The sequence below is a fragment of the Taudactylus pleione genome, unplaced genomic scaffold (genome assembly GCF_031769625.1).
Source record: "Taudactylus pleione unplaced genomic scaffold, aTauple2 ptg000019l, whole genome shotgun sequence".
Classification (NCBI taxonomy): Eukaryota; Metazoa; Chordata; class Amphibia; order Anura; family Myobatrachidae; genus Taudactylus; species Taudactylus pleione.
Window position 1 is genome coordinate 8,075,641 of NW_028284421.1, and position 21,201 is coordinate 8,096,841.

Here is a 21,201-nt window from a genome sequence, read left to right on the forward strand (position 1 = left end):
ACCAGCCTGTTCAACAAGTGTCTGGTGGTTGGCTGAACACCCATACACACAGCACGATGCACCAAAATATTTGCAGATATATTGAGAATTGGCTGTGTAGCACAGCCGACATGATATGTCTGTGAACGATGTCGTTCACAGATATATCGCTGGTACACACTGGCCGATGCAGACATGATGTATCGACCATTCAATTGAATGGCCGAGATGACGGCCATTGTATACCCAGCATTACTTCTTAATGTAGACCTATCAATCCACACCCTATGGTGTATGGCATATTGCCAATTTTACATTTTTTGGCAGTAACTTTTCCCTTCATCATTAAAGATGATGTTTTCTTTAAGATTGTAAAATACTGTTTACATTTTAGGTGTCCTTTCTTAAATTTTCCTTCCCCTTGACCTCCTTTAGTAGATGTTAAAGAAGTACAATGACTGCCAGCACTATGGGCTGCTCCTGCTCTTCTATCAACTGATCCATGATTGTTTTATTTTTTACAGGACAGGAGTAAAGCTACTGTAGTTGAACTTAACTGCCAGCACACTAAGTGAACGTACAATGAAATAGGAATAGGAGGGACTGTTATCTTTACCATGCAGTTTTATTAAAAGACTGGAGATTTTATTTAAACCAGAATTACAAATGCCTCTTTTCCACTTATTTTTGGGATGCAGCTGACACTGCACCCACTAAGTACAGTAATATATTCTGCCTCTATGAAAAGCACACCAAGTACAGTTATATATTCTGCTTCTATGAAAAGCATACTAAGTACAGTTATATATCCTGCCTCTACAAAAATCACAATTTTAATTGAAATATAATAAAATATTTATGTATATTTACTAAAGGTTGAGTTTAGCTTTTTTCTACTTGTAGTCGATTTTCACAGTGTGGGGACCCCCTGCCATAATGTAAACCAACCCCAAACTGATCAGCCCAGGACTGGCAATCCTCAGGGGTCCCTCTCCTGAGGATCAAGTCTTCCCTGCACCCCTGGAGGTGTTGGATGCAGAGGTAATGTGCTAAAGTTAGAAGTAATATTGTTTTTACATTGGGACTACAGGTCCCAGCAAGCCTGCATTGGCATGCGGGCACATGGATAACAACATATGCCAGCTGGCCCACAGAGTAAGTGACTGCTGGCATCTTCACCCCCCACTGTGAAGAAAATATTTTAAAAAGACAGTACACACACACACCAAATGATATAAACTTTATTAAACACTCACACACACTCACACTACATACTTCTCCCTGTAGATGGTTGGTCTCTTTTTCCAGGTAGAAGGCTTCTTAAAACAAATAGACTCTATTTGGTATTCTGTATACAGTACAGCACACCGAAGGACTGGACCCACGTGGGCTCCTGCTCTATAGCCATATATAATATAGCCATAAGACACCCCGTACTTAGCCAATCAGCCTTTTTTTCACTTTTTATTTTTGGGGTGCAGCTGACAGGGGCACGTCTACACACCCACTAAGTACAGTAATAATATATGCTGCCGCTACAAAAAAGACACTCTTGAAAAAATTTAATTTTAATAAAATTATAATAAAACTTGAAATGGTTTTCACTGGAAAATAAAAATTTTTTTTGCAATTATTTTTTTTCTATATAGGAAAACAGGTCTTATTTGTTTAGGATGCAGCTCCCTCAGACATAGCAAAGTAGTGTCCTGAAATTATACTCTCTCACCAAAAAAATTACCAAAAAGAAACAGTCGATTGGCCTCTTATTAATAAACATCAGAATGTTTATTCTTGATAAAATTGTACAAATATAAAATTTCTTACATCATATAACAACAGTGTAAAATAACCAACAACTTTGGAGGAAGGATGCTACTTCCCACCAACACTCTTGAGGGTATGAGCACACTGGTGGCAGATGGATAAAGCACCAATAACCGTACAATGGGGCTATGTAGTCCTCATCGCCGTACCCTACTTTTGGAGGAAAGAGTTATCTTCAAATTCAAAGAAATTATGTTGTAAGATGAATTTAATACTTTTAATAATAAACGTTATCTGATCTCTGCCTGTGATTTATTCGGGTCTGCTCCTAATATACGAATCAACTCTAGACCCTTGATATGAGAAAAAGACGAATAAAGGGCATGTACATCAATCATAAGCCAATGATCGCCAGGAACCCAAATATAACCTTTTAACGCTCTAAGAAGACTAGTAGAGTCTTAGAAGTGAGATTTCTTTTCCTTAACATACAGTAAGGCTGCAATTGAAGATCCACATAGTGAGATAAGTTTGCAGTAAGTGAATCAACTCCAGATATTATGGGTCTTCCTGGAGGGTGACTTTTGTTTTTGTGGACTTTTTGAATATAATAAAATATTGATTTGTCTGGGTGGTTGCACTGATATTTTAGAGCTCAGCCTGCAGGAAGATTGTCTTCCTGCAGCTGCGGGTAGCCCAGCCGGCTGGAAAGAGGTTGTTACAGCAACTGAAGGGAGAGCTGAGCTGGCAGCTGCCAGAAGCTTCTCTGAAACAGTTGCATTAGATATGACCATGCCATGGAAAGTCTCCTGGCCTGGTCACATCTCATGCAACCATGCCAGGCAAGAGGTTAAATGAGTTTGAACATATGCCACTTAATAAAGGACAAAATTGTGCACTACCATTGCTGTTACATTTTGTGACATCACCTATTTTTTTATTTAAATCTTCTCTTCAAACAGATAGCATATGAATCTGGGCAGCATGATGGTGACATATGCAAATGGTGCATCTTCTGATGGGGGGGATCAGAGCTACCCTTGCTGACTGCTTACCAAATTCACAAGTGTTTCTATTGCAGCCACATGCAAACACAATATATAATTTTACTAATGACATATTTACATGAAATTCAAGGAGTGGAGACTGAGGCATTTCCTGGTTATTTGGGGCCGCAATGCCTTCCCTACAAATGGATCTGATTTGCCTTTTCCGCTTCCTAGATACACAGTATATGGGAAAGTGAATGTGAGAAAACCCTTTTAAGGTGCATTTCTACTACTATAATAAACACAATAAACTCTACTATGATGATAAATTCAGACCCCCATGATTCACTTTTGCCATAATGGTCTAAGGACAAACTGGAATGAAAGAAGTGGTGCTCCTAATGTATTAGTAGATAAGACATCAGAGTATGTATTGTTTTTACCATTCACATTTCACGCTGGATGGAACAGAGAGCTACTCTGAGTTAGTTCCCAGCGTGGAATGTGGGGAGCACCTATGTAGGCAAATAATTGGGTGATTTTTTTCTACAAAAAGAGAGATGCTATTGGGGCACATTTTTCCAGTTCATAAAAAAGGCCCAGAGTAAAACAGACATTTGTGTGTTACTGTGATGAGTGTCATTTGTATCTAATGTTACATGTCAGCATTCACAGCTCTATCTTTATTTTATATACTCCTTTTTGACAACTTTCCTTTATTGCTTGCAGATAAAGAAAAAAATAAGGCAAAAGAAAATGACAGAAATATTGGACAAGGAATTGGTGAAAATGTCAGTTTCTCCTGTCAGTTTGATGCACATGCCTCATTTGTTTTATTATGGATAGCTGTGTATCCTGATGGTACATCTCAGTGTTTACTCTCAGCTGAAGTAGAGAGAACCTCATATACATTTAATACTACATTCAATAAGCTCTGCTGTCCTATTACGGGAATACAGAAAAGGTTACATGCTTCAAATTCATCAGAATTACGGGACGTGCATCAATATCATAATCTGACTATTACAAGCATTGCAGCCTCTGACAATGGACACTACTTATGTGTCATATATTCATGGGAGGCTGGATATAAATGGAAAGTCGCAAATAACCAATCACTTAAAGTAACTGGAAATCTGGATACAGAGCTTCTTACAGGTATATACATTTAAGAATTCATCTCTCTATATACATCTGTTAATATGTTAGTAAATAGTGTGGTTATTTGAGCTACATTGAAGATACAGTATACAGTATATTTGCTGATAATGATGACTATCAGCAAGTATCTTCTATTCTTCTATTAGTAGAAAAATAAAAAAATTAAAACAAACAACTTACCTCATGCTCCCAAAAGTGCTTTTAACCTGGACTGGTTACTGCATGATTCCCCCTTCCAAAAACCTCACCCAGCTCCAGGGTATGCCAGTCAGGGCTGGTCACACAATAACTCTGAGAATCTCAGGATGGAGTCCCTTTGTCTAATGTAAGCCAGTTTAGTTAGCATAGTGCTGAATTTCCTAGGACACTCAAGGCTGCAAGAGAACAATTTGTAGCTATCGAAAAGTGATCCAAGGTTTTTTTTTTGTTTTAAACCCTACTAAGTGCCAGGGCTAGTCAGCACATTTTTTGCAGGCTATTGAGCTACTTGTTGAACACACTTTTGTTGATTCACATGATTACTTTGAAACCCCATGTAGTCGGCATCCCGGCATGCAGGATGTCGACGGTCTAAATACTGGCGCCAAAATCCCAACAGGTCGGGATCCCAGCACCAGTATCCCGACTGTCAGCTTCCCGAAGGTAAGTATCCGGGTGTTAGGGGGAGGTTAGGGTGTGGGGTTAGGCACTAGGGGGAGGGTTAGGCACCGGGGAGAGAGGGTTAGGATTAGGTTAGGAGAGGGAGGTTAGGTTTAGGCATTAGGGGGGAGGTTACGTTTAAGCACCGAGAAGGGAGTTTTAGGTTTAGCATGCGGGGAGGGGGAGGTTAGGCTTAGGCACTAGGGGGGGGTTAGGGTTAGGCACTGGGAAGGGAGGGTTAGGGTTAGGATAGGGGTTAGGAAAGCGCTTACCATTAGTTGCTATGGGTGTCTGGATTCTGGATGCTGCTGTTGGTATTCTGACCAGCGGCATCCCGACAGTCGGGATTTCATACCCAACCCTTCCTGTCTCCTCACCAAGTTGATAATGATGATTTTATATTCTTGTTTTTTCTCTTAGATTTTGTTCGACCTATTTGCGGCATCAGATAACTTGAAATGGGGATCAAATACAAACTAAATTTTTATTGTGATTCCCTCAAAAATTCTACTTACTCCCTTAGGACAGATTTATTTGTAGGGTGCCACATGCTGACCAGAATTATTTGTCCAGAGCTGAAGAGGCCCAAGTAATTCAAACTTACTCGCTGACCGATCTAATGGTTTGGCAAGGTTATCAACAAATGATATTGTGCATACACACTTGCCAATCTACCATCTGATATGTCTGGCAAGGAGAACCAGCTGTGATGTCATTAACGCTGGTTCCTTTGGCCAGAATATGAGTAGGTTGGTCAGTCATGTGCACATACAAGCAGATGTTAAAGGTTTATCTTTCAGATATATCACATCTGCCATGCAGCACAGCCGATGCAATATATCTCTACTAAACTTCAAGAGGGCTCTCAAAACTCACTTCTTCAACAAAAGCCATCCAGCTCTAATCCTAACCCACTGCTCCTTGCTCCTTCCTCACTGTTTACCGATCGAAGGGTCTAACAAGCAGGGTCTTCTTCAATCATGTGCTTCTCTTTTCCCTTACTTTCCCTTACTTACAATATCTTATACTCCCTACAACAGCACCTAACCTTTGTTTGCTGCTGTCCTGCTGCTTATTTCAGTGTTATAATCATGGATGCAGCAATGTTTATAAATCATGTCCTTGTCCTGCATTGTACTGTAAGTCACCGTTTCCTTGTTTTGCTCATTTGTAAGGCACTGCAGAACCATTGTGGGTCAATAAAAAGAAAGGATAATAATAATAATAAGACGTCTTTCACAAATATATTATGTGTACACACTGCCAGATGGATGTAATATGTGACGTACGATATATCACCTAGTGTGTACCCAGCATTAGATAACACACTCTTATAGGCGCCTATTTATCATGAAATATTTGCAGGATATTCCTTGAAAACAGCTGTACTCTGGGGGTACCCATAAATATCTGCAGCAGCCCCCCATTTTCATCTGCGAATGCAGCCCCCATAGGTTTCTATAAGGACTGTTGTGAGGCCGGAGCTTGGCCCCCGATAAGTATCGCCATCTCCAGATGGCGTTATTCTATAGTAGCCTATGGGCTATAAATTTGCCTCCGGCTCTCTCTCCATCGCCCCCTGGAGGCACATGCACCATCTGTCGAGCATGCATGCACATTGGTTGCCGAGGAGTTTGCCTGCGAGAACAACCCCCATGTTCAGATGCAGCTTATTCTCGTAGCCCCAGGGATGCGAAGAGGGATCCAAGTGGATCCCTCTGCCACCTCCTCACTGACTCCCCGGCGGCTTTGCGCATGCGTGACCTCAGGTCACACATGTCCAGAATCCGGCCGCGGGGACAGGTAAGTAACACAGATTATTCTGTAGCTGTGCTACTGATCACAGGAACAGCTGCTTTTTGGAGCAGCTGTCCCCGCACCGAAGCAATGATGAATTGGTCCAGTGTTAAGTATCCCCCGCTGCAAGTGTTGAGTGTTGATTTCAACTCAGTTGAAAAATTATTTTTCCAATATAGAAAACAGGAATTTAGCTGTAGATATGACAGAGTCCTATACTTCAACACTTACGTTTACAATTGCACCCTAGTGCCATAAGTTAGATATCTCTACATTAATTAACTAATAATAACTAAACATATTTTTTCTAGATATTTATAAATAATTCTAGAAGAGAACATTTAATCAATTGTCTTTTTGCCTACAGCATCACAATGTATTATTTTTGTGACCATTTTTTATGATTACCTAATATTTTAAAGGTGACATTTAAAAGTGAAGTTTTAAATATTATCACCATATCTTATATTTATTTCATTTGTATTTAATTGTGCCCCAAATTAGAGTTCTTATTTTTTATCTATGCAATCCTTTCTTAGTGTAATAAAAAGAATACAGTTTATGAATTATATTATTGTATTACTTTTGGGCTCTTTATTTGGTTAATTTGTAACTATTCACACTACAAATATTGTTTATCTAAAACCTATTTTATTACACTTTACTGTAGGAGAATGATGACTGTATATTCTGTTACACAGAGTAAGCTTTGTATACATGGATGTTATTTTTAAATGTTGGAAAGGTAGCTGATGAATGCCTTTATGGGGGTTAGAGAATGTTAGTGTATAGATCCCTTTCAGTAGATGTATCCTGACGTCATCAGTTACTGTCCAATGTCATTTGTTACTATCCAAGTGGACATAGAGTGGGAATATAAACCTGTGGAGTACAAAGCGAGCCATCGTGCCCAAAGCATGGGGAGCAAAGCGAGGGGACAAATTTCTTATTTTTGTGTCCTTTAGGGGCATGGAACTGCACTTCCGCCTTCAGTCCACGTCACTTCCAGGTACATCTACTGAAGGTGACTATACCCTACTGCTAGAGAATAGTGTAGAGGTTTTATTTTACTCTGTCTGTGGTAATTGACAGGTCAGAGCTGGTTTTCAACAGCCTATCACAGGCCTTGCTAAGGGAGGGACTTAGCTATTATATTTAAAGGGAGGAAGCAGGTGTCACATCCTATTTTGTTACAGAGAGATTCAAGCTAAGTAACACAGCTCTTCCCTGTTGGCCATTTTGTCTTTTCCTATTTTCTCTATTTCATCTTTCCATTTATTTTACACACCTTCTCTTAGCCCTTCATTCCTATTTCTTTTATTACCTCTTTTCTTCGTATCACCATGTCTTTCCCCAGACACCCCCCCACCTCATCGGGCCCCTCTTTTTCATTCCCTTGCTGGGCATGGCATAGCTCAGGCCCCACCCCATGCGCATGCCACTTCTAATCCTCCCCAAACCTGCTAGCCACCCCTCCCCCACACACAGCCCCGTTACTTTTTTCAAGTGGCCCTGTTGCTACAGGTTTTGGCAGCCACCCTGGTCGGGTACATTGCACACAACAATGGCTCCTTCATTTTAGTCACAGTCTCCTGCCCAATTCCCTTTTATGGCCCCACTTCAGCAATCTATTTTGCCTTACTGGCCTGCTTTTTCCCAGGCGGGGCAGTCAATAGCGCAGGGGTATACAACAACCGGTTCAGGTTTTTTTCCCCTATCGGGCCCCTCCCAGGTGGGGACCTCTCCCTGTGGCCACTGGTAGTCAACCCCCTGAAGAGGTTGAAGCCGCAACGGGCCAGCCTCCTGTTGTGGTAACAACCACTGTGACCATTGCTGCCCCCTTGGTTAGCCTTGTGGATTCTGACACTTCTTCCACTCTACAGCACATGCTGGAGATGCGGGGAGTCAACTGGAGGATGCACCTGCTTCTTCACAGACAGCGGCCGCTGAAAAAGGCGACGTGACTCTGACCTCCGGGGTCGTAGCTGGTGAGTATTTGTCTGATGATATTGCCCCTGGCAGTGATAGCTCTACCTCTAGTACCTCTAGATGGGGGTGCCCATTGTGCATGAAAAAATCAAAGGCCCAGCAACGTGCTTACCCTACTTAGGCATTGAGATGGATACCTTAGCCAGTTGTCGTCGTTTGCCAGCCGAAAAGTTTCAGCATTTGAGGGATCAGCTTGGTCAATGCTAAGATGCAGGCAAGATCTCTTTGCAGGAGGTGCAGTCCTTGTACTTTTTTTATGCCGAGTGTTGCCCATACAGCACGTTTTTGCAGAAAGCTCAGGAGAGCTACGGCGGGAATATTTTTGATTAATGACAACCTGACTTTGTGGTTGTCGTTCTTAAGTGATTTTAATGGTGTTAGGATATGGCGTTCTCCGTCTGTGGCTAGCACTTCTTTGCAGTTGATGCATTATGGGCATTTGGTTTTAGCACATATTTTGATGGCGAATGGTGTGCTGAGCCTTGGCTGGACGCTTGACACTCGAGTATGTCAAGCCTCCATGTGGTGATTATGCTACTTTTGGAGCTGTTTCCAATATCACTCACTGTCGAGATTTGGACCTGAAAATTCTGGTGTGAAAATTTTGGGGGTGGTGCAAGCCATTAATAATCACAAGTCAATGCCTGCATTGCATCTGGTGTGGCATCTAGTCCTTCATTGCTTGGAAGCGTTATATTGGTTTTAGGGCTTGCCATGTCCCGGGGACGGAAATTTTTCATAGCAGATGCATTGTCATTTTTTAAGTTGACAAGATTTAGATATTTGGCACTACAAGCTAGTTCTCAAGGCCTAACATGTCCTTCTTCTGTATGGCAGATTGTCAAGCCGGTATAGAAGGATTGGCAACTATGGCTTTGGCGCTGTCAACTAGATGCTCGTACCTAGCGGCTTGGAGGGATTGGGAGCATTCCTTGGGGCGGAGGTTGCCTCAGGTAAGACTGAGGAGCAATGCCTTAGTGCGTTTGTCTGGGGCTGTTATAAGGAGGGTAGGTCGAGAGTGTCTACGGTGACAGTTCTAGTGGACATTGCATATTTTTCCAGATTGTATGGCAAGGCAAACCTGACTAAGGGCCTGATTCAGAGCCGTTCGCTATTTGCGGTCGTTCGTTCAAAAGCAAGGGGTGGCTATTCAAATGATCCGTTCGCACATTGCAGTCTGTTCACACCTCTAAGTTTGAACGAGCGTGCAAAACATACGCTCGTTTATTTGTTAAAAACGCCCCCTGGCCGCTCTCACCATACGTCATGTCCGCTATTTATTACATTAATCGAGTACATCGACCAGCGTATGAACTGCTCGCTATTCTTGTGGTTGGTTTTTGCTACCACACTCTTGCGAGCAGTTCTGGCTCTAAAATAACCCAGTGACGTGGTCAATGACGCTGCTGTATTAATTATGCACACCCTTAAAACGCCCGTTTTGACCTTTAAGCACGCCTGCGTTCGGATCTCCACTCCCCATTTTCAAGCACCTTCCCCTGTTACCACCCACATACGCCTCATTCTGTCACTCAAAATAGCAGGCATTCGCTATATTGCGAGCACATGAATTTCGGCCGCACTGACTGGTTCGCGCATGCGTATAACGATCCGTACGCATGCGCAGAAGTGCGAACATCGCTCGGAACGAGCGTACTGCCGCTAGCGAGTGGCTCTGAATGAGGGCCTAAATCTTTTTTAGTTTTGAAGGCTATGAAAGGCTGGGCCCATTCCAAGAAGCCTAGGGAAGATAGGAGGTAGCCTATCGATCTTGCATTGTTGCTTTTGCTGGTTGTTGTAGTGTCAAGAGTAGCTGCTGACCCTTATGAAGTAGCCCAGTTTCAGGTCACTTTTTCCATGGCTTTTTAAGGGACCTTTACAATTTGTGAGTTGTTGCATCATCCAAGGGCTCGTTAGATTCAGGCATGCTAGCTGAGAACATAGGGCCTGATTCAGCAAGAAATGCAGTTGCGTATATGCATGCAATTGGCCAATTAATTTGCACTGCGCATGCATCACACTGCCTGAGCCAGGGGCTGTGGTCAGAACTGCTTATGCAGAGGCTACACAGATGAACGACAGAGTGATTGACAGTATGTTCTATTTGCGGGTGGTGACGGGGATGGTGGCCATGCAAACGCAGGCATGCTTGTGCGTTTTAACACCGTTGCATGGGCGTGCATAAATTATGCACTGAGCTACCAGACGCCTCCTGAGTAGTCATAGAATGTGCAAAAGTTAGCAATTCCTGAGTGAGGTCTGGGCTTCCTTAACTTTGCATCTGGGTCCGATGTTACCATTTGTTTCGCTATGTTGGGCAAGGGTACTGATGTGAGTAAGGGGAAGTTGGCGTCCTTATGTCATGCTGCGTCCACAATGCGAATGCAGACATTTAAAGCAGAAAAACTTTTGCTACCGGCGCTAACAATAATATACTGCAAATTTATGTGTGTGCAGCAAATAAAACAAAGGGGATTTTGTCATGATTTGATCAAAGCATTTAAGCCTGCAGCCCAACATCAAGGGACCCCATTTTTCTGCAGGTCCCTAACACTAGCATATATGCCTATCACATCATTACATTGCAGTTAAATGTACTCACCTCCTAGATACAGAGGGACACATCTATACAGGGGCTGGCTGTTAGCCACACCCAACTAGGCTTTTTATAGCCTTAATTGAAAGCTGCCATGATAGCACAAGGCAAAATTTTGAAACAAAACAGAAAAGAAATATGCCCGCGCTCGGTTTTACCCATATCATACATGGTACCAGCAGCATGGCAATATTAATGCCATATATGTATACAAAACAGTAAATCTTTTGCTATCGGCCTAACAATAATATACTGCAAATTTATGTGTGTGCAGCAAATAAAACAAAGGGGATTTTGTCATGATTTGATCAAAGCATTTAAGCCTGCAGCCCAGCATCAGACATTTAAAGCACCACTGATATTAGCAATGCAGTTGCATGTGTATAAGCAGAATAGCGTTCCTTGCTGAATCAGGCCCATAGTCCTGAAGACTGACTCTCTATTATGCAAGATTCACCTCTCAAAGACCGATCAGCTTGGTCGGTGGTGGTGGATGACAATCAAAGCACAGTCTCAGCCTGGAGTGTGCCCGGTGTCATTAGCAGTTAAATTTGCTAGTTTGTGCCCATTGCACTGTTCCATTGGCTGTCGAATGAAAATTCCGCTCCCCCCTTACCAAATTTCACTCTACAGCGGTCTTTAAACATTGTTTGCTGGCATTAAGTTTGGATGCGTCCTTTTATGGGACCCATTCATTTAGAATAGGACCTGCCACTTGCGCTGCAGAGGGGGGCATGTCAGTCAGGGACATACCATGCCTTGGCCATTGGAAATCTTCGGCTTATAAGCGGTACATTCGTCCAATTGATAGAAACTAGGCTTGCGCTCCTTGTGGGGTTGACCCAGTTGTTTACTCATTACTATTGAGGGCAGGGCCGGTGCAAGGTTTCAGGGTGCCCTAGGCAAAGGTTCACAATGCCGCCCGTTTTACCCCAATCCCTCTGCCCAGCTCACAGACACATACACAGCACCCTAATAATATTCACATGACCCAAATTAAAGGGATGATTCCCCCTGCAGTGCCCCCAGTAGTAAGGGCCCCTGCAGTGCCCCCAGTAGTAAGGGCCCTTGTAGTGCCCCCAGTAGTAATGTTCCCTGCAGTGCCCCCAGTAGTAATGCTCCCTGCAGTGCCACCAGTAGTAATGCCCTTGTAGTGCCCCCAATAGTAATGCTCCCTGCAGTGCCCCCATTAGTACTTCCCTCGTAGTGCCCCTAATAGTAATGCTCCCTGCAGTGCACCCAGTAGTAATGCTACCTGCAGTGCCCCCAGTAGCAATGCTCCCTGCAGTGCCCCCAGTAGTAATGCCATCGTAGTGCCCCCAGTAGTAATGCCCTTGTAGTGCCCTCAGTAGTAATGCTCCCTGCAGTGCCCCCAGTAGTAATGCTCCCTGCAGTACCCCCAGTAGTAATGCCCTTGTAGTGCTCCCAATAGCAATGCTTCCTGCAGTGCCCCCAGTAGTAAGGGCCCCTGCAGTGCCCCCAGTTGCAGTGCTCCCAATAGTGCCCCCATATGATGCTCCTGTAGTGTCCCCTACAAACAAAAAAAATAAAAAATACTACCTTAAACCCCGCTCCAGTGCCTGCTGCCGTCCGTCCCCAGCGCCCGCTCCTCGGAACTATGGGAGTGATGTCATGACACCACTTCCATAGTACACTGCAGGACCCGGAATCCGGGAGCTCAGGAGTGAGCTCTGTCCTCCGGCTGATGCTGGTGCTGGGGGGGGAAAGAAGGAGCCGGGCGCCCGCTGGTAACACAATCTCAGCGGGCGCCTGGCAAATGGAGGGTGCAGGGGTCGCGATCACTGGGCCGACGGGCCCCATAGCAACCGTACCCCCTGCACCCTCCATAGTTAGGCGGACTCAGAAGCGCCCTCCAGTGGCTGGCACCCCTAGGTAGCTGCCTAAGCTTGAAGCTTGCCTAGTGGTAGCGCTGGCCCTGATTGAGGGGGTGCGAAGGGATTTCACCAAGAATTTTTTTTTTACTTCGAGGGAGTAATAAAAATAGTAAATAAAAGAAAAAGATGACATACAGAAATAATTATATATATATATATATATATGTATATATAGATATATATAGCATGTCTGTTGCTCCATAGAACAAAAGGTAGGCGGCACTCCTCCGGACTTAGTAAAGCAAATAAGTGGTTTTAATCCAACATGAGTAAACCAACGTTTCAAGGCCCCAACGGCCTTTTTATCAAGGTGTAATTAACAAGAGAGAAATAGGTGCTTACCTTAAATCTAGTGTGCACACGAATGAGGACTCCTGTCCGACTGCGCGCCTCCGTGCGTCAGATGTCACGTCCCATGACATCATCAAACGGCGTCGTGTAGAGAGGACAGAATCTGTCTCCATGGTAACCACCAAACTAGTATCGGAGGGATGGGTGGCTCTAACCGCGCACGGAGGATAGCTCTGGGGGACAGAGACTCATAGTGATTAATACTATATGCACCATCAAATAAATTTGGAACTGTATAAACTGTGATGCTATATGATAATAACATACAGAACAGGCTCAGACTACAGCATAGAGGATCCAAAACAGTAATACCATAGTATATAATGTGAACAATTAGAACTGAAAATCCGGGTTAAATCTAAAGAACAATAAGACATAAAGTCTAAAAAAACAAAAGCAAGCCCAAATACAAATCAGCTTCCAAACAGTCCCAATACTAGTAATGGCACAAAATCTGATGTCCTAAAATGAAGTTATATCAACAAATGGGGTAGACATATAAAGTGTCCTTATCTACATGATGCCCAGGATATTTTCTCATTCAGTCCCCGCGGATGTACTGTGTCCATTAGGTTGATCCATTTAGTTTCCAGCCGCAACAATAATTTAGCTCGATCCCCTCCTAAAGTTAAAGGGGCAATGTGGTCAATGATCTTGTATCGGAGACTCGCGAGCTGGTGACCGGCTGCTTTGAAATGGCGGGCCACCGGTTGGTCCGAGTCTCTGCCCTGTAGAGCCAATTTAATAGATGAGCGGTGAGTGGCCATTCTCTCTTTGAACATACGTGTAGTTTGACCTACATAATTCAAGCCACATGGACATGAGAGTAAATATATCACATATCTAGTCGTGCAGGTTAGAATATGCTGTATATAATATTTCTTCCCTGTGTGAGGATGGCAAAAAAAGGTAGAGGGTACCATGTAGCTGCACGTTACACATGAGGTGCAGTGATAACAACCAGGTTTTTTATGCATAGTTCCACTTTGGGTAAGTGTAAAGGTATGTGGAGTGATGTCTGCTTTAACCAATATGTCCTTTAAGTTTCTACCTCGCTTGTAACTGATGAGCGGGGATGTTTTGGATAATGAGGCAAGATCTTTGTCCGTGCGGACTATCGGCCATAATGCTTTGGCAGCTTTGGAAACCACCGGGCTGCTGAGGGTATATTGAGTGACGAATGTAATACTGTCACTCATAGTGGACTTTGCTATTGGATGTAGCAGTATGTCTCTCGTCATCTTTAACACTTCCTGTTTGTGTTTTAAAAGAGTACCCTTGTTGTACCCTCTAGCCAGGAACTTCTGAATCATTTTGTCAATTTCTATCTCAGTCTGCATGGGGGTATTGGTAGTGCAAGCCACCCTCATCATCTGGGACTTGGCTAGACCAGTTTTGAGTGCTGGCGGGTGAAAACTGTTGGAAACCAAAAGTGTGTTTCTGTCCGTGTCTTTCGTGTACACTGAAGTGATTATGTTCCCTTGATTTAAGGTAATACGTACATCCAAAAAGTGTACTGATACTGAACTGCACTTAAAAGTGAATTTGATCGGAGAATTGTCATGATTGATCCTGTCAATGACATCAGTCAAATGTTCCTCACTTCCAATCCAAATCAAAAAGAGGTCGTCTATATATCGTGTATAGACAAAGATGTTTTTGAAAATTTCGGGGTCCGTGAAGAAAAATTGTTGTTCTTTTTCGAACATATAAATATTTGCGTACGATGGCGCTACATTCGATCCCATCGCACATCCCTTCTTCTGTCTAAAGAAAGACCCATTAAAATAAAAATAATTACGAGTAAGGGTCAATTCTAGCAGCTTGATGTACAGATCCATATTACATTGATAGAAATCATTATTGAGTAAAAACCGTTCAACTGCCTGAAGTCCCTCTAATTGGGGGATAACGGTGTAAAGACTCTTTACGTCCAGTGTGCACAAAAGTACATTTTGAGGAATGTCCGTAAGATCATTTAATTTAATCAAGAATTAAGTGGTGTCCTTGAGGTAAGTATCTTGTCGTGTCACAAGGGGTTGTATGAGCCAATCTAAATATTGGGCAATGGGCTGGTATAAAGAGCCGCGGGCTGAGATAATTGGCCTGCCCTGTGTTTTTTGCTGGTCCTTGTGTAGCTTAGGGACTGTATAGATCAATGGGACCTTGGGATGTTCAGTGGTCAAGGATTTGACAATTTTGGAGGTTAATGTCTTATTTAGTTCAGCGTTTGCTAATAAATTGTCTAATTCCTTTTTATAGTTGGTTGTGGGGTCTCCCAATAATTTCTTGTACGTGATGGTATCCGCTAATTGGCATCCAATTCATTGATGTTCTCTGTGAGATCCTGAACTACCACTCCACCACCCTTGTCAGCCGAGCGAATAGTTATATTGTTTATTTTGTTGTTTTGTTTTTTTAGATTTTATGTCTTATTGTTCTTTAGATTTAACCCGTATTTTCAGTCCTAATTATTCACATTATATACTATGGTATTACTGTTTTGGATCCTCTATGCTGTAGTCTGAGCCTGTTCTGTATGTTATTATCATATAGCATCACAGTTTATACAGTTCCAAATTTATTTGTTGGTGCATATAGTATTAATCACTATGACTCTCTGTCCCCCAGCGCTATCCTCCGTGCGCGGTGAGAGCCGCCCAGCCCTCCGATACTAGTTTGGTGGTTACCATGGAGACAGATTCTGTCCTCTCTACACGACGCCATTTGATGACGTCATGGGACGAGCGACACCTGACGCACGGAGGCGCGCAGATGGACAGGAGTCCTCATTCGTGTGCACACTAGATTTAAGGTAAGCACCTATTTCTCTCTTGTTAATCACACCTTGATAAAAAGGCCGTTGGGGCCTTGAAACGTTGGTTTACTCATGTTGGATTAAAACCACTTATTTGCTTTACTAAGTCCGGAGGAGTGCTGCCTACCTTTTGCTCTATGGAGCAACAGACATGCTATATATAACGTCGTGGCAGGCACCCCGGCAATTTATTTACATACCGAGTGCCCTTCTACATGATGCTATATATATATATATATATATATATATATTAAAGAAATGATGATAATAATATAAGATCCCCAAGGTTTTTTTTGTAAACAGGAGGGGGGGGCAACAAGGGGATGGTGGCTGCCACGGACAATCGGGTGATGTGCTTTATAGCAATAGGCTGCACAGACCCTGCACTGCATGGAGGAGGAGGTGTAATGTATGGTCATTAAACTTAAAGCACAGTACTTCTACTCCTCTGTGCTGTGCAGGGACTGTGCAGTCTATTTGCTGTAAAGCACAGCACTTGACTGTCCATGGCAGCCGCCGCCCCCTTGTCGCCCCCTCCTGTTTACAAAAAAAACCTTGGGGATCTTATATTATCATTATTTGTTTTATATATATATATATATATATAAAATTATTTTTGTATCCCCCCCTGTTCCGACGCCCATGCAGTGGAGACAACTTATATGCTGGGCTGACTACTTTAGTTGTCTCCGAAGCTTTATGCCCTCTGATGAGGATGGTCCCCAAAGTTTTGCTATGGGCAACTTAGCACTTGTACTCTGGAGAAGGCTTGATACATTTTCCTGATATGAAGAAATTAAAGAAAGCAACTTTGGAAGTGTCACTGGCACTTCTTGCAAATGCCAGAAGAGCCGCTGGCCTCAGGGCCGATTCGAGGAGTGCAGCTGCTGCTGAACAGGGCAGAAGTCACCTTCCGAACTACGGAGGTGTCATCGCCCTCCATCCCCCACCGGAGTTCATGGTATGAGCTCAGGGGGAGGGAAGGGATAGTGGCAGTGATGGGCTGGTGCACTCAGCTTGTCCGGGAAGAGACGGTGGTGTGCCACAAGGCCAGGCCCCTGTGACTCACGGTGCACCCCCTTGAAACTTAATCACACCCCCTTTGTGAGCATGCCCACCTAATGGGGGTCTATACTATAGGGCCTAATGCCCCAGTGCCTGCCTAACCTGGTGGCTTGGACAGTACCTACAGGGCCTAGTGCCTTCTGGGCTGTCTAACATGGAGGTGCCCTCTGGTCCACCTAACATGTGGGTAAATCATACTTAAAGGACCTGGTGCCCTTTATATTCCCTGAACCTAATGCCCTCCTATGCTTCCAGGGCCTACTGTCCAGATGCCTAGTGCCTGGATGTGCTCACGGGCCTTGTGCCCAACCCTAGTAGCCTAGGGGTACTAAAACTGCATTTACCGGTCCTGTAGTCTTCGGCTGTACCAGGCCTCCATGTGGTCTTCACTGGAAGTGGGACACTTTCCATCACCTCCGGGCTTCCCGAAGCCTTCACCTGGACAGTAGTGGCCAGTGTTAGCTCTTTTGCATGGCCCACTGCTGCCACAGGGCTTTCGATGCTTTCTGCTGCCTCCACGCCCGCTGACATTCTCTGCTGTCGGGGCAGGAGGGGATTGGATTCCCCAGGATCCTGGCCCTCCACCATGTATGGGGGTCGCACTGGGTCCCAACGCATCAGCAGACAGGGCATGGATCCCTCTGGATACCGCCCCACTGAGATACCTGGGGCCTCCGGGATGGAGGGAGTGGGCACAAAGTAACAGAGCCAATGACCGGACTAGCACACTGGCCCATCCTACATAATTACCACTCCCTACTCTAGGATTCCTCTAGCCCACCTAACTCCACTGGATGTTGTGCTATGGGGGCTGCTGGTCCTGCACAGCAGTATCTCTTGATGATGGTAGTCATTAAGGATTTGGGCCCTGGCGTTCACTGCAGCTACTGTCTTTTGTGCTGACTTCCAGACTCCACGGGTCAGTGCTCTGCCTCTGTGTGGCTATGGGTGACTGCATAAAACTGTTAATGCTCCCTTGGTGGCCTCCTCAGACCTGTGATTCCCTGTTCCGGGCACCATCTTAAATTGTAGCTCTGTAACTCTGGGGGTTTATGATTCAGAAGACATGCTGCCTGCATTTCAGCATTCCTGGTGGTGGAGGTACAGAGTGGGGGCTGTTACTTCTCTTTCCTAGTCTTGGATGTATTGAAGATCCTGGTACTGTATGTGTCATCTCCTGCATATCCCTCCTCTCTTCAACTCTCGCTGCCCGTAAGACTCTCTGCACTTCATGCCTGCTGTTTTTCCCTGCTGGACTGTGAGCCTATTTTTCTGGAGTGGGGTGCCACTTTAATGTGGAGGGCAGGAAGTTGCATCACTGCTCTCCACTTATTATACAAGAAATGCCTCTGCAGCAGTGGCGTATCTATAATGGGTCCAGAGGGGCCCCGCACCGCACACCCTGCACCCATATTATTTTAAACTTACCTGTCCGTGGTCCTGCGGCGGGTGTCAACGCTGCTCAGAACACTGGAAAATGGCCGCTGTGGCCATTTTTCTGGTGTTCTGCCCATGCGCAGTAGACTCTGGGCACACTCTAGTGCCCGGAGTCTACTAATGCTCCGGTGACTGGCCAGCCGCGGGAAGAGAGGAAGGGGCCCCGCTGGGGGGGTGCACACGGGCCCCCTTCTCTCTTAAGACGCCCCTGCTCTGCAGCCATTATTTAGCATGATGCAGTGAGCACAGACACACTTCTGAAGTTCTCCAGCCCTGTGGTAATTTGCACGCAGACCGCTTTACATTCAAACTCACCACACTCTCTCCTGTGGATGTATCCTGTGACTTGCAATTGTTTGTGGAGATGTGCTAAAGGGGGAGCACTCCCATCTGTCAGCCGCTGCACAGCTGGAGCAATTTTCCAGTTCTGGAACTGGTGGTACTACAGGATCCAGCTCTTCTGACACTATTTCTTAGCACTCTGAGGACCTGATTCAGCAGCAATTGCAATATAACTACGTACTCAGATCAATCGATTGTTTTCCATTACACATGCATATAAGCTGTTCTGCGCGTGTGCTGCGGTCGCACTGCGATTACGTACTGTGGCAGAGATGGTGTTGGTGAGCAGCAGATTCTGTGTGAGGCAGGAGAGATTCCGCCCACACAGAGGAGAAAAATAATTCTGGGAGTTTTGCCGGGACGCGTTTTTGTGTCTTTTGGAATTGAATACAATGAATAGCGGGGGCGTGCCCGATAAGTTTCCATGACCAAAACATGTGGAAGTCATCAATGTGCGGCATGCAAAAAAGTAGTGCGGGTGCAAAATTTATTGAATATGCCCCTCAGTGGGAAACTGACCATGAAGTAAAAAAGATGGAGATTGTCCATCTTGAAGTCAGTTGTAAGGAGCAAGTACAAACTTTCCAATCCAATTTAGCTGCAGCTAGAGCAGTTTCAGAATGTCTGACAGAAAGAAATGTATTCCTGGAGGAAAGTCTGCATAAAGCCGCTATAGCAAACTGCATCTTTGGAGAGAGAGCTTAACCTTGCCCATGGCAGGGTTGGAAGTTGCAAAAACAGAGTGAGAACCTTGAGAAGTGTCTGCTAAGTACACAGAACAGAACCAGTTGCAAAGTTTCCAAGTGGAGAGGAATTCCAAAGAAATTGAGTTGCAGTGTGAAGTAAACGTGGCAGAGTATGAAATTATTGTACAAAACTTGAGACTTGCTAAATAAGAAGTTGTGGAGAGCAATCTGCTGCAATCTGATAGCAAGTTGGAAAGCGCCATGGCGAAAATTGCCCAGCTGGAAGAGCAGCGGCCTGCGGCTCAGAAAAAGTTTCACATGGTAGTGGGAAAATCAGAAGAGGAAAAGAAGTTGAATAACATTCTGAAGTTGGAGTCTGGACCCAAAATGGTGTCCGATGTCTTCGCTAAACTCAGTGTGGCAGAAGTACATAAACACAGGCAGCAATTGTTACAGGTTGATTCTGAAAAGGCTGGCACGCAGAGTGATATGCTACCGGTGCAGAGTGTCTTGTGTGATGAGCAGCGGACAAACAGTGAATTGCGGGAACTACAGTCAGGTGCATAAATATTGGGACATTGACAGAATTTTCATATTTTGGCCTCTATTTACCACCACAATGGCTTTGAAATGAAACAAACAAGATGTGCTTTAACTGCAGACTTTCAGATTTAATTTGAGGGTAATTACATCCAAATCAGGTGAACGGTGTAGGAATTACAACGGTTTCTATATGTGCCTTCCACTTTTTAAGGGGCCAAAAGTAATGGGACAAACTAAACAATCCTAAATCTAATTTTCACTTTTTAATACTTTGTTGCAAATCCTTTGCAGGCAATTACAGCCTGAAGTCTGGAACGCATAGACATCACCAGACGTTGGATTTCATCCCTGGTGATGCTCTGCCAGGCCTCTACTGCAAATGTCTTCAGTTCCTGCTTGTTCTTGGGGCATATTCCCTTCAGTTCATTTTCCCGGCATGTATCGCTAGCCACCCTGGGGGTACCCATTTGTTTATGGATTCTTCGACCCATACCCTCCCACTTTAGACCTCTGATACCTACCCACCTAACCCGCCGACCACTGAGCAACGTAGTAGCCTCCATGGCCGATGGCGAGTGGGACGCCCAATAAATGAACGAGTGACCCACGAACCAGACTTTTGAAAAGGTCCGGAGAACATCTGTAACAGATATAATCCGACATATAATTAATAACAAATTCTACCAATCATAACCATGCTCACACATTCAACATGAAACATAAAAAGGTTGGGATGGGGGAGGTAAAGGGGAGTGGAGCGCAATAGGACGGGCAACCCAGACAAAGATAAAATCTGTATAGCAAAAAAAAACCTTAGTTAAAGGGAACTTTTTTAGGGCAAATCCCTTGATACCCCCACAATAGTGGCAAGTTAAATGACTAAGCCTGGGTTTACCCCATAGGGAGCGCATTAATGCCTAACGCTGTGCATTACTGCAAATGTACTTCTTGTATGCTGCTGACTTCCACCTACCAAGGGCCTGATTCAGACCCACTCGCAAGCGGCTGTCCGCTCGCAAGTGGGTTGATGGTGTGCACTGTGCATGCGCACGACGGCGGGAGCTCCGTCGTGCGCATGCGCCAGATGCGACGAGCGAAGGACTTTCCTTCGCTTGTTGTGTCTGATCAAAGGGGGCGTGCTGTCGATGTT

The 21,201-nt window shown here is 44.5% G+C and overlaps 1 protein-coding gene across 3 annotated transcripts in view; it reads left to right on the plus strand.

The window, feature by feature from the left end:
* The window catches only part of LOC148540318 (uncharacterized), a 99,352-nt gene that overhangs the window by 49,422 nt on the left and 28,729 nt on the right, over window positions 1-21,201 (plus strand). For 2 of the 3 annotated variants that reach the window (XM_088443233.1, XM_088443241.1), the window contains exon 3: window positions 3,462-3,890. In XM_088443233.1, coding sequence (XP_088299359.1) covers window positions 3,462-3,890 — 429 coding nt within the window. Of the gene's footprint in view, window positions 1-3,461; window positions 3,891-8,212; window positions 8,318-21,201 lie in introns of all 3 variants that reach the window. The other variant, XM_088443223.1, reaches the window with a different exon arrangement.